The sequence below is a fragment of the Caretta caretta genome, chromosome 22 (assembly GCF_965140235.1).
Source record: "Caretta caretta isolate rCarCar2 chromosome 22, rCarCar1.hap1, whole genome shotgun sequence".
Lineage (NCBI taxonomy): Eukaryota > Metazoa > Chordata > Testudines > Cheloniidae > Caretta > Caretta caretta.
The window spans coordinates 22,735,495-22,749,806 of NC_134227.1; the positions used below are offsets into that span (position 1 = coordinate 22,735,495).

At 52.8% G+C, this 14,312-nt stretch overlaps 1 protein-coding gene across 3 annotated transcripts in view; it reads right to left on the reverse strand.

The window, feature by feature from the left end:
* Positions 1–14,312, reverse strand: part of DSCAML1 (DS cell adhesion molecule like 1) — a 336,815-nt gene that overhangs the window by 149,026 nt on the left and 173,477 nt on the right. For 2 of the 3 annotated variants that reach the window (XM_048827440.2, XM_048827441.2), the window contains exons 4-7: positions 11,334–11,480; positions 6,841–7,119; positions 4,110–4,385; positions 2,557–2,853 (exon numbers count right to left, since the gene is read on the reverse strand). In XM_048827440.2, coding sequence (XP_048683397.1) covers positions 2,557–2,853; positions 4,110–4,385; positions 6,841–7,119; positions 11,334–11,480 — 999 coding nt within the window. The remainder of the gene's footprint in view (positions 1–2,556; positions 2,854–4,109; positions 4,386–6,840; positions 7,120–11,333; positions 11,481–14,312) is intronic. The other variant, XM_048827442.2, reaches the window with a different exon arrangement.

Genomic DNA, 14,312 nt, shown 5'->3' on the forward strand with positions numbered 1-14,312 from the left:
ACTTCTAATGCTCCAAAGCAGTTGGGAAATAATATAAAAAATGGATTTAAAAACGCTCTTTCTGCCAGCCCTCACTCTGGGGTGTCGATGGGATACAACTTCAAAAACAGAGAGTCCATCAGAAAAGAAAACACCCAGCAAAGAAAAAAGCATCTTATAAGAAGCATCAGCCACAAAGTTCTCCCCTGAGCACTGAAGGGGAAAAGGGCTGCACACCCCCAGACAGTTCTGGGAGTGTAGTGGAAACAGTCCAGGCAAACCTAGAGCTACCAACCCTTCCTGCCTCTATCTTGAATCAAATTCAGCACTGGTAGCTTCAGACCCAGCTAACTCACATAAGGAGGCCATTACTCAAGAACACACACCCATGCATGATACTGGCCGTGGAACACTGGCTTCTTACCAGCAGAAAAGAAAGGGTGTGGGTGGGTGTGTAAAAGTGGGAGTAAATTTGACAGAGGACTTGGAAAAGTTTTAAAAACTTGCTCCTGATGAACAGCCCCTTGGCCCTGTCAGAGAGATGTGCATGTACCCAGACTAAGGAACCCTGCATTCTAATCTAGGGATCTGTCGTTAAAGAACAAAAAAAAGTTCAACAACAAACTTTGCTAGTGGTTCCCATTGCTAAGCGATGAACTTGCTGCAGATTTAGTGATCAATGGCAGCCAAAGCCCAGCTTCACTGGACTTCCAGACAAACACCATCACAAACCGGAGACACAGATGAACACGGCCATTCAAACTTGCTTCTGGTAGATAAAATAATGTTATTTTTGGCTTTGTCTAGTTCATACCTATACAATCGGAAGCTTTAACTGTTAACGGTCACCGGCTAATACTGTACCTTGTGTCTTAGAATTTTGCCCACCAGAAGTCCCTGTAATGCAAAGAACAGCATGCTCCAACCATAACAAGAGGAATGATTAACAGCACAATGGATTTTAGCAGACAAAGAAAATACAGCTATGACAAATCAAAGAGAAAATTCAGCTCATTTGTCATGATTTAACAAATTGGCTCGCCATCGGGTTTAATCACACTCCAATGCCTAGGGGCAGTTAGTGCTGGGAAGGAAGGACAGAGTCAGAGTTATGAGGTGGACAGGTCAGAGGTGAGGCAGGGCCCCAAGGCACTGTGCAGTTAAAACAAGTAGGGAAAAGTTAGGCTGAGGCCTTGCGGGGCACATTCCCGCTGCCCATCACAACTGCTCACCCTCTGGGATCAGCTGGAGCCACTCTCTGGGGGAACAGACATATTTACCAGCTGCACTTTGATCAACAGGAGGAGAGCAGAGTGGGTGCGTGCACTAGCTCTCATCTCCAGGGAGCTGGACTCCAAATCCTCCCAGGGCTGTAGTGGGAATTAAATTGGCGGCTCCTCCCAAAGGCAACGGTTGGTGAAGTTGGCAATATCTGCTCAGAAACCAATGACTGGTGTTGCTGGGGGTGCTGCAGAGGACACTGCAGGTTAGGCCCAAGATGCATTAGGTTTAAAAGGGAGGAGAAGAGGGATTTCTCCCCACTGCCCAGATTGAAATAGTAGGAGGTGGAGCAGATCAGGGCTGAGTTACACTGGCAAAGCTGGGGCCGTGGGGCAGGCCTGGAATGGGGGATGCTGCAGGTCAGAACTGCTGTGCATTGGCAGGGCGGGGCATATGATGCTTATAGTCTTCCTAACTTCTGGCAGCAAAATCCTTCACTCTGATGAGCGTTAGCTTCTCCCACAACATTTGCAGAAAAAGAAATGGAAGGGACATGCAGCTTTAAGGTGGAAATTGCAATGAACTTCGCTGGCATGTGACAACCACCAGCTTTGGGGGGATCTGGATCTGCAGTTTGCCCCAATGTAGCCCTGGAACATAACCCCTGAGGAGCAGGGAACCACATGGCACTGAGATGCAGGGGCTTTCCTCAGTCAGCACCTCTGCAGCACGGTGACCCTGACAACTCCCAAGGAATAGTGCGGAGCCACTCTCCGAGAGCTGGATCACGAGACATGGCTCTGCTTTACAAACTGAGATGTTTGCCTCAATATGCTACAAAATGTTTCGAATGGGACAGCCGGCCACCTCGGGATGGCTAGCCAGTGCCAGACCGGGGCCCATCCAGCCCAGTCTCCTGTCTCCAACAGCAGCCAGCACCAGATGCTTCAGAGGAGGGTGCAACCCATTCCCCACTGCTGAAGCTTGGCTTCGGGAGAGCAGCATGGGGGTTCACCACACTCCTCATGGATTTTAATCCTCTAACATAGCTGTAGATGTCCACAATAGCCACATAAACACCCGATTCTTCTGGGATTCCTGCTAAGATTTTGGCCTCAATATAATCTTGTGGCAATGAGTTCCGTAGGCTCCCCACGTCCTGCCTCACTTGATGAACCACAGGGAAGGTTTGTTCGATCAAGTGCATGCTGATGATTTGAAGCAACTTTAAAAGTACAGCAAGGGCAGTGGGGGAGCTGGGTGGAACGGCACAGAAGAAGAGAGATTCTACCAAAAAACAGAACAGAACAAAGCCCAGTATGAGTCCTATGCTGATATTTAAAAGTAGACAGGCACCTCTTACGTTTATTCGCGCTTGGTATTCGGCGCTGCCCACCGAGTTCCGCGCGGCACACCGGTACACCCCTCCGTCCTTGATCTGCGGGCTGGTCACGTTCATGTGGCTCACAGTGGTGCCGTCTGACATGGTGTACTGATTGGTGCGGTGCCCGTTGTCCCTCTGGATGGGCTCATCGTCCAGGGCCCAGGTGATGGTGGGTGGGGGAGCGCCTTTGGCAGCACACATCAGGGAGAACTGCTCGCCCGGGTTGACCACTTTCTCGCTGAAGGAGGAGACGATCCGGGGGGTCCCATCTAGGAGAGACACCCGGTGAGGGGCATGTTAGGGCTTCAGGCTGGGGCTCTCGCAAGCAGCTGCATTTAGGCACAAGCTTGACGGCGGGTTTTAAACACGACTTAGACTGTCAGTTCTCTGGGGGCAGGGGCATCCTGTTCTGTTTGTCCAGCGCCCAGCACAATGGGTTTCTGGTCCAGGGCTGTGGCTCCTAGTGCTTCCGCGACACAGATAAACAACAACAACGTACCTGACACGCCATGCTCCCTGGCCAGGGCCCCACCATGCCCAGCCTGCATGCCCCAGGGAGGAGGGCTGCGGCTTTCAGAGGGCTGGTGAGAACCAGGGGGACATTGGCTTAGTAGCATTTTTCAGATGAGACATAAAAGGGAGCATGAGAGGGGCAGGGACACAGGGCTCATCCTGCACCCTGGCACATGCACTCGAGGGAACGACACTGCTTGGGAGGCAGAGGAGGGAGGATGCCTTTGGGGGGGATGGGCCCATACCCAAGGCCAGGGCACCACAATGAGCCCCATCTGGGCAGCTCCTCCTTTCCCCATCTAGTTACTGTCGCTTATTTTGCTTTCTTGGTACAGACCCTTCCTGCAGAGGACAGGGCCCAGCTGTGGTTCTCTCCCTGCAGTTACTGCAGCAGGTTACACTAAAGTCCTGGCCACCTGTTATCAAAAGCACCCTAGGACCTTCACTAAGGGAGAGCAACTTCCTGACCACACCGTGTCTGATAACTACATTCTGCCTCACCCAGCTCCTCCTGCAGACGGGAATTCTTCTTCCCTTCCTTTCCTTTCCTGAAATACCGGGTAGTGTTGCTAGGTGCTGTTAAATAACTGTTGGTTCCGCCCCAGAGATGGCTGCATTTCAGTATAGGGTTGACCCCTACAACGCAGGGGCATTGCATGGCGTAGTTCAGTGAATTGTTGCGAAGCACCTTGGGAGTGTCCACGCACTTGGGCAAAGCACGGGGAGCACTTGGCATCGCAGAATCTCACTTCCAGGAGCAGAAATGGGCAAACCTTGCAGCTGTGTGTGGACACAGCTCTGGAGCCCACTGGCCAGTACACACACGCCTGGACACAGGCCAGGAAGCAGGGGAGTAGGGTCTAATTCAGGGGCAACAGTCTCCTCTCCTAGCGATGCTGTAAATCTCCCCTGCACTTGTTCTGCACACAGAGCTTCCATGGGTGGCAAAGGATGCTGGAGAGACCATCTAATGACTCCCCTCCTCACCGTCACGCCCAAGAAGCCGACTCACCCTCCAGCGCAATGATGGAGAAGTCTTGCGCCGTTTGGGCTTTCCGGGTGGCGAAACACTGGTAGGCCCCAGAGTGGCTCTTCTGCGCGGCAGTGATGAGGAGGGTCTCGTTGCTAATCCCCCGGATGGAGATGTAGTCGTCCAGCACCACCAGGTCTGTGTTGCGGTACCAGCGGAGGGCGTACTCCGGCGAGCCGCTGAGGGCGCAGGAGAGGATGACTGTGCTGCCAATGCCCGTCTTCAGCTTCTTTGGCGTGAGGCTCACGTGCAGAGGGTCTGTGCACGACAGGGTGAGAGGCAAAAGAAAAAACACTCAGGGCTCATGGCCTGGGGAAAGGATCTAGCGATCTCTCTCTCGGCACAGGAGGTGGAGGGCCCCAGGGGAACCCGACTGCACCAGCTGAGTTGCACCAGGGCGGAATCTGGCCCATCACACTGAGTGGCAGCGAGGTCTCCCTTCTACTCCCTGGGCTGCAGCAGGAGGATACCAGCAAGCTGCTGTCGGGAACGCTGCAAGTGACCTGCCGCAGTGAGCACAGCAAGGCCTTGGCTTCACTAGGAATCAGGTGTGTTTTCAACAGGCGCTGGTGAGCACACGCTCAAATCCTAGTGTAGACAAGGCAATTTGTATTCGAACGTGTGTTTGCTGGCTGGGGTCAGGAGTCTGCCTCGACCAGCCAACTCCTGGGAAGGGCGGACCAGCTGGAGGCCCAGACCCTGCTCTTAAGCCTTTCCAGCAGCCGCTGAGTCAAGAGCAAGTGTTGATTTGGTGAGGGGAAAGGGGGCCTGCTGGAATCAGGAGCCTTACACAAAACCTACCCCTGATGGGGGCTAGATGGGGGGGGGGTTAGTGCAACTGCACCCAGCACTGCCAAGAGAAACCATCACAGAGCAGGGGGTAGGGCAAGGCTGGCGTGGCAGCTGGCACCAGCGAGGCTGGGAGATGGAGCACTCCTTGCACAGTGCACTCCGTGAGTCCCTTGATTAACGTGGTCTCTCTCCCGGGGAAGTATTAGCCTGACTGCACATGAAATGTCATTGCACAATAAGCCAGGTGTGTCCCTGACCTTCCTCAGAGTCTCCAGCAAGGGCCCCTCATCTTAATGTCACCCCCACACACGCTCCTCTGCGTGGTGCGGGCAACATGCCCAACAGCCAGGAGCGTGGAGGGCCAGGCAGTGCCTCCCCTGTGGATCGTTTTTTCGCTCTGACTTCACAGGAGCTGGTGTGAAGAGGCTGGCTGCGTTTGGAAGCAGACATCATGGCGGGCTGACGTGTTAGGTGTGACAGGCCTGCTTTGAGCAGAGACTTCCCTGGAGCTGCTCACTGAGCATGCTGCTGCGTTGGGTGGAGCCTCCCCTTCCGATCCAGCCCCATGCACGCCCGCCTGGGCATGTCGGGATTTTAGCCCCTCCACAAACACGCAGAACATGCTGAGCGTCGCTGCGGGAGCTGGGGCAAACATGCCCCCCATCCCCAGGGGCATGCTGCACATCTGGGTTACTGGGGACCAAGGAGATCCCCAGGAACAAAGCCTGCAATAAATATATGTCCTCCCCAGACAGAATTTACTGTTTGGCTGGAGTTTATTAAACATAAAATCAAACAAAACACAACATGCAGGCCCCTAATATAAAACTAACACTAATAACCCAACCAGTCACACAACGTAGCGCTCTGGTTTTCCACCAGTCCCGGTCTGTTCTCTCCATTAAAATGGTAAATCTGGGGATCTCTGAGATATTTTGCTGTGATATAAATAAACAAACTTCTTTCAAATGCTCTGCGCTCTACGTGTAACAAGGCACTGTGCTCTGGCACGCAGCACAGGGATATCCCCGAGCCTTCAATGTACCAGGCACTGTACGATGGCCGGGGCCAAGAAGGCGATTTCATTTTGATCACCCATCCACCTCATGCAATTCTGGAACAGGGACCAGCAATAGCCAGGCTAGAATCCCTCAGAACCACCTGCCCCATGCAAACGAACAGCCCTGGGATGACCTCAGGCATGTCTCCAGATTCCTGGCCAGAACTTTGGAACAACCCAAGAGGGGGCTGCCCCCAGACAATCCACCCCAGGTTAACAGAGGGCCAAGGAGTGCCGGGCCAGGACTTTGGGAGGTTAGAGAGGATGCCCCCCACTATGGCATGATCAATGAAATCCAGAGCTGCGCACCTCACTATTGCTAATGTTTAAGGAGAAGACAGTAAAATGGGCCATAACTTTAACACACAGAACATAACCGAGGGCATATAAAACCCATGCAGGCCAAGGCATCAGGGCAACAAGCCTGACATGCAAGGGAGAAGAGAAATCAAAACTCGGTTGCAGCACTGGGCTATCCGGCAGCAGTCACGATTCCCCTTTAACACCCACTGTGGCTGACTGTTCAGGCTCTGGGGAGTAGGTCCAGGTAGGCCCTTTCTGATCTGAGCAAAGATGGGCCTGAACCATGGACCTCAGATCCAGACTGGAATCCCACTTGACCCAAAGTCTGGAAGGGGGAGGGGTGGGATCCACCCTCTTGGCCCACGCCCAGCTCCAATATTAATAAAATGAGATGAACAGAAACCAGGCTTACTGTCTCTGAAGAGATGGATGGATCCTTTCTAGAGATGTGCCCACCTCCCATTCCCCAGATGAGCCCACTGCCCCAACCCCCATTCCCCAGATGTGCAATGGAGCGACCCATAATTTTACATTCTCCGTTGTTTGGTCGGCTCTCACCTATGACTGTGAGGGTCCCGGTGACTTCGGCTGATCCGAAGGTGTTTGTGACCTCACAGATGTACGTCCCACTGTCCTCCACACGCAGGTCACTGATTGTCAGTCCTGTGATGCGCTTGGTCCACCTGCTGTCTGCAGGGAGTGGGCGCCCATCCTTGATCCACCGGATGGCTGGGTTCGGGTACCCGGAGGCAATGCACGGAAGCTCCACCAGTTGGCCTGCCTTTACCTCCCTGGACTGAAAGCCATCTAGGATGGTAGGGATGGATTCTGCTGGGTCTAAGAGCAGAGAGAAAACAAACTGCTCAGAAGAAGATATGGAGCAAAGGCCGACACACCCTTTCTTCAGCCTGCACCATCTGGCTGGTGCATTACGTGGGGGCAGAGGACAAACTAGAGCATTTGGTTATAAACACTGGGGACCCAGGAGGACAGGGATACCGGGGAAGGCCTGTGCTTAGTGACCTGGGGGCAGCCACAACCACAGAACTCAGCTACAAACTATCCAGACATAGGCACTCGATAGGCCCACGGCATGGCCAGGAATGGGACAGCCAGCTGCGGCCCTGGGTCCAGAATGAACACATGCTGCTGCTTTCGGGCTGGCCAGTGCAACGCACCCAGCCTACAATCTCAGTCGGGGCCCTGCCAATTGCAGCACGGCTTTCATGAATACATGAGGTAGGGACAGGTGTGGGCAGGTGGGGACCTAGCATGTGCTCAGCAAGCAGGGTGACCGGCCTAGGGTGGGGCAGTACCTGGGCTGACCTCCCCTCTCCCCCCGGCCCTTCCCAGGAAGGCTGGGAGACACTCTCACTATGAGAGGGTGAGATAAATACAGCACAGTAGGAACTATGCAAGGGGACCTAACTGGTGCAAAAGACACAAATTCAGTGGTATATTTCAAAATTTACAAGGACAGGGGCCCATCAGGCGGCCAGGAGGGGAGAAAATTAATCACCGAGTCTCAGGCATGAAATTCAATTCCAGGGGAAAGACATCGTTTTCATTGCTCCCATGCTGCAGTAAAACGCCATGGCATGGAAATACCAGCCATGGCCAGCACGGGGCCAAGCCAGATTGAGCGCCTCCGCCCCAAAACAGAACACACCCCAGCCTGGGAGAGGACAGCGCAAAGCCCAGGAGGGGTGAGTGGAGGGGTCCTGTCCATATGAGAGGACTATATGAAGCCTGGTGATGGGGTCTTGTCTTCAGGAGAGGACAGCGCAAAGCCCAGGGAAGGGGCGGTTCCTGTCCATGCCCTTCAGCTGGGGACACATACCAGTAAGGGGTCTGAACGTCTGGTCTGCCCAGCTGCTAACTCTGGCACAACATGCCACGCTCCCTGCTGCTAACCCAGCTCCACCTCCTCCCCCGGGCCTGCCTCCTCATGGGCAGATGTTGCCAACAGGTGCCACTGGACCCTGCCCTTCAGACAGCTCCTTCGCTCAATAGCCATGGGGCAGCAAGGTGGTAGCTCTTGGATACGAAACGACAGTGCACAGGTCCTCACTGAGAGGTGCACTGGGGAAGTACAGGGCGTTAGCGAATATTATTTAACCCACGCAACCCCACTGTGGGGTAGCTACGTATTATCCCTCCTCTACTGATGGGGCCTGGAGATAAGTGACGTGCCCATGGTCACACAGCGAGTCAGTGCCAGAACCTAGGAGCCCTGGCTTCCATTCTCCCTCTGCCCCTCTGCTCACCACGAGCCCACACTGCACAGCCAGGGCACGGCCATCAACCAGGTAACACAGGAGCCAAAACCGACACAAACAAGGCCAAGAAACGTGGTCGAGAACTAGGGACTCAAAGCTGATTGGTGCAAGGGGTGATCTGAATTCAAGCCGAGCGAAGTCCCTCCCGATTAGAGTAACTTGGGCAGGCAGGGGCGCCTGGAGCTCCCCGCAACACCTGGCAATGCAGACTGTGCTTTCTGCTGCAGTATCACTTGCATCTTCATCACATCGCATCGGGCTGCTCACATACCGGCCTGTCACATCACATCACATCACAGCCCGGTGTCATGCTGCGTGGCTTCCCAGGCTACCCAACTGGCAGCTGTACTTCACTTCCAGGTTTTGGGGAGGGGGGGTGGAATGGGGCGGGGCGAGGCTGGAAGACAAGTGGGCAATTCAATCGGCAGATGAGCTAACTTGGATGAAAGGCGGCTTGCGGCTGCATCTGGTTCTGCACGGAGAGCTGCCACTCGAGTGATCCCTCTCTGGCCAGCCAGACCCTGCACCTCTTCCCATACCTCCTGATGATGGACCAGGAATGCAGGGGGGTGTCTGTGCCTTGGTCAGGGAGCTGACTCCCAATCTCATTAACCGCCACAAAATCGCCTCCAGCACCACTCTGCCCTGTGTCACTCTGCGGAGAGTCAGTGGACAGCAGGGAAAGGGGAGGACAATTGCTGAAGTGTGCCAAAGGCCAGGGTCAACCGTCCTGACGCAGCTCAGGCCGGGGGCTCCAATCCTGACCTGTCACCCCCCAAAAACCTTCTTAAGCCCTGGGATCCCCACATGCACCTCTGCCTAGGTACTTCAGTCCTGACCTCCAGCGGCTCCTGCTTTCCTGGCCTGCCCCCAACACCCCACACATACACACAGCACAGCCCACGCCCCTCAGTGCTCATCTGCAGTACCCCCTGCACTTAATTCCCGCCGCGGGTCCCCACACCAGCCCTGCCGACGCCCTTCAGACCCGAACACTCGTACCCCTACAGTGCCAGCCCTGGACTCCCCCACAGCCAGTTCTGTCAATGCCCTTCAGACCGGAACGCTCGCACCCCCTGCAATTGCCACCCTGTGAAGAAACTGCCATGGTCATTTCTGCCAAGTGGAAAAATGCTCAGGAAGGAGTGGGCTGGAATCACCACTCATGTGTGCTTATGACCTTGGTGGCATTTGAACAGAAGTCCATGGAGGTGAACGGCCAGTGCATTAACTTGCTGTACTACCAAGAGCCTCTCTAAGAACTCTATAATGTCCAGATCATAATTAATATATAGAGGGAGTTAAGTCCATTATATTGCTAAGAAAATGGAAGTCAATGTAAATAAATGATCTGCTACCTTTTGAGGGCAAGAGCCGTAAATTATTACACGGTAAGAGCTCCTTCCAGCAGACTGGAGCCCAGCACGGGTCCTGGCAGCTTGGCCAGGGCACAGCGCCTGGGTTTTAGATCTACCCCATACAGATCCAAGTGGGTCCCATGTCAGGCTCTGTGACGGGGTGCTGGGCAAGAATTGCTGACTCGGCCCTCTGTCACGCCAGCACCCATTAAAGGAAGTAACGTGGAGCTGGCTAGAGAAAACCTGCACCTAACTGGTGAATGGGAGGCAGCTGTTCACCCTATTAGCCGGGAGGAAGGAAGCCAGGTGCGGGAGCGGAAGCAGAGCAATAGCTCTTCCCTCCCAGGGGCAGACACCAGAACCCAAGCTGGGTTGGCAGGAGCACAGCCCGTAAACCAATGACACCAGTGGTTACTGAACCCCAGGGTTTCCGAGCAACCCTGTTGGCACAGAAGGGGCAGGAACCAAGAGGGCCCTGCAGCACCCTGCCACAGGCTCCTGTCTGCAGAGTCACACAAGGAGCAATCAAACGGGACCCGAGCCAAGCCCCTCCGTGGGGCAACTTGTGCTGGCTTCTTCTCGTCAAGAGCTAGCACTCCTGGGGATGAACAGAAGGATAAAATGTTCCCATCTCCAGCACTTCTCCACCCCTCGCCCCATCCAGGCTTTCACTCATCCTCATTCTCTCTGTGCTGCCACCGTCTCCACACCCACAGAAAAAGCAAATAAACTGCTCCCCACCCAGGTAATACAAAGGCCGTTGTCTGCTGACTGGAGGAAACAGAGAGAGAACCATGGCCAAGATTTCCCAAAGTGCCTAGTGACTCCACTCATCACAATGCAGAGTAAACCTGCGGAACTCATTGCCAGGGGATGCTGTGAAGGCCAAAAGTATAACTAGATTTTAAAAAAAGAATTAGATAAGTTCATGGAGGATAGGTCCATCAATGGCTATTAGCCAAGATGGTCAGGGATGCAACTCCATGCTCTGGGTGTCATGAGAATCTGAGTGCCAGCAGCTGGGACTGGACAACAGGGGATGGATCACTTGATGCTTACCTGTTCCGTTCATTCCCTCCGACACACCTGGGATTGGCCACTGTTGAAGGAAAGGATGCTGGGCTAGATGGACCATTGGTCTGGCCCAACATGGCCATTCTCAATTTGAGATGCCAGAAAGGGTGGGTGCTCAGCACCATCTGAAAATCTAGCCCCTTTCAAGGCGCTCATGCTGGACTTCCCAGTCATATTAGAACCTCCTGGGCTGTCCTTTTATGTGGATATACTTTACCATTTTGGGAGACTTCTGATATCATGGTGACAGGAGCCAGATAAGAAGATTAAAGACACAGACTTGCACACACAGATTGACGGCTGAGTTCTGCTGGCTGCAGGTTCCGATCCAGAGACTTACCTGACACAGAGAGCCTAGCCCCATTGCTCTGGCGTGTCTCTCCACTGTACTTGTGCTTGGTGATACACCTGTAGGTGGACAAGGCATCTTCCTTCTGCACGTCCGATATGTACAAACCTCCATAAAAAGTAATAAAAAACCTATTTTCTGGAGACACAAGCAGAAGAGAGGGAAAAGTCCGGTTATTTCTCCGTGTTTGACCAAACTAAACATATTGCATCACCAGGCAGTAAGACGCAGCCCAGGGATGGGGTGAGCGAATGCCTGCTCTGCAGAGAAGCATGCACTCGTGTACATACTGAACCCCAACCACTGGGCTCTCTCACTGAAGATACCATAAAATAAGGGAACTCCCACAGGAAGTTGCATAAAGTTATGGAAAGGAACAAGGTCAAAGCTGAATTCAAGGGGGAAAATTGTTCCTTCACTTGCCCTGCTGCCTCTCGGGAGCTGCACAACGGCTAGCACAGGATGAGAGCCCGCTGTGGTCAATGCAGCATCTGGGCAGCCCAGACAAACCAAGGGTCGGACTCCTCCCTTAGCTCAGGGACCGCAGTTTTAAATGGGGATCTAAAATCAGGAAAGGAGAGCACTGCAGCATATGTTCAGATCAGAGACACATGCAGACGGAAAGCCGGATGTGCAGATACCATTCTGCATGTGGATGAATCTGCCTGAGAATGCAAACCTGGGGTCGGGGTGCCCCAATAAGTGGACCGTGACATTCCATAGGAATGGTGTTCGGCGCCCATTTTAGAACTTATTTGTTGGTCACAATCTTCAAGTTAACTTAAAATATACCCCTCATCTGATTGAATGTGCTCCCAATATAAAAGCTCAACAAGAGTAAGCAGTGGTGCTGGCTGGCTGCCGAAATGCACTGGACAGACAGAATTTAAGGCTGCACTCTCAGCTCCGGCACTGGCCTCACTTCTGGGTCTAATCATACTCCATTTTACTACGGGCAAACTAGTACGTCTCTGCAGTACCCCTACTCAGGCCCAATTAACGTGCGGAAAGGGACCAGAGACCCTGGGCCTGGGAGGAGAGTGAGAGGTGGTTCCATGGTGGCTTGTTAAAGAAGGCAGGGCCAGGCGAGAGGCAAGCTTGCAACTCCAAACTCAGACCGTGCTGCAGCGTGCCATGCTGCAATGTGGCAATTAAAAGGGAATCCATACTGCCAAGTCAATAATTAGCTGAACTTACTTAGAAGCTTGCGAAAACAAATAGGATCTTAAGTTGATACTTGAACACCAGGGGGAAGATTCCAGAGGACAGCAGGTAACAAGCAGCATAAACCAAGCCAGCTGGAATGGTGAGAGAGTCCACAAGGAGACATTCCCGCACTGAAGCACAAAAGTAAGGCCTCTCTGTCCATGCCTCAGGCTAGTGCACAGGTGAATAAGGAGTCATTAGCCCACTTATTAACCTGGTCCCCACTTTATAATTCACCATGAATATTAATACATACTAATGAGCAAATGCCCATGCTGTGGAAGAACTTAGCAGCAGCATGCAAAAGAAGGCAAGCAAATGGCTTTGGAAAGAGGCTAAAGTTGGCTTTCCCCGTTGGAAAGCACACTGCATCCTGCTCTAACGGTGCTCACAATTCCTAACGGTTAGATAGAGCCTTTCACCCCCAAAGAGCACAAAAAGATTGGGCCCACCACTGCAATGCAGCCACCTCTGAAGTGGGACATGGCAGCTGTTCACTAGCAGCACAGCGCTGCCCCATAGCACCACTGCACAAGCATGGAGAATGTTGGTAGAATGTAATTTCCTGAGTCTGATTTTGGCTATGAAAATGAGCAGCGCCATGGGAATCTTCTGTGACCAGAGATGGGCGGTGTGACATTACTGATATAATCTGTAACTGTCCAGATCACTGTCGCGACCACTGTTCTATATTTGCAGCAAATATTGTCTAAAGGCTGTCGTGTAAGGGGTCTATGGAGAGGTTATGGTTTGCTGGTTATGATTATGCTGTCTATATGTGTGTATCATTTTTGTAGTTGAAGTTATGAATATTGGCTCTATACTGTCTATTTCAAACTTATGCTGTACTTTTGGGCGACACCCCAGACAAGTTGGTGTCAGCTCTGCCTAGCCTGCTGGATGGCCCATTAAGGACCATCAGCTACACACCTGACCCATTGAGAGAAGACGGATACACCTTGTGACTCAGCCAGGCATGCAGGAACCTGCCTATGGACAGAACTCTGAGGTGTTTCCAGGCCATGTGATGGACAGCTTGTCCTTGGGACAAAGAAAGCAGAGACCACATGGCAAGAGACTATAAAAACCTGCTGCAGCTCCTCCATCTTGTCTTCCATCCTGCTTCTGACCTCTGGAGGGACTTTGCTACGAGTGGAAGCTCTACACAAAGGACTGATGACCCATCCCAGCTGTTGATTTGGACCTGCAGTTTATTCTATCACTGCTACAAGCCTGAACCAAGAACTTTGCCGTCACTGTATGTCATTGATTCTATTTCACCAGTTCTAGCTCTCATCTCTATCTTTTTTCTTTTATGAATAAACCTTTAGATTTTAGATTCTAAAGGACTGGCAACAGCGTGATTTGTGGGTAAGATCTGATTTGTATATTGATCTGGGTCTGGGGCTTGGTCCGCTGGGATCGAGAGAACCTCTTTTCTTTCACTGGGGTATTGGTTTTCATAACCATTCATCCCCATAACGAGTGGCACTGGTGGGGATACTGGGAAACTGGAGCATCTAAGGGAATTGCTTGTGTGACTTGTGGTTAGCCAGTGGAGTAAAACCAAAAGTCTTCTCTGTTTGGCTGGTTTGGTTTGCCTTGGTGTGCAGCGAAACCCCAGCCTTGGGCTATAACTGCCCTGCTTGAAGTGATTTGTCCTGACTTGGTGCTCTCCGTTGGGTCCCGCCAGAACCAGCCTTGTTACAGGCAGAACCCCAGTTTTCTCTCTCCTCTGAAAGATGGCTCGTCCATCAGCACAGC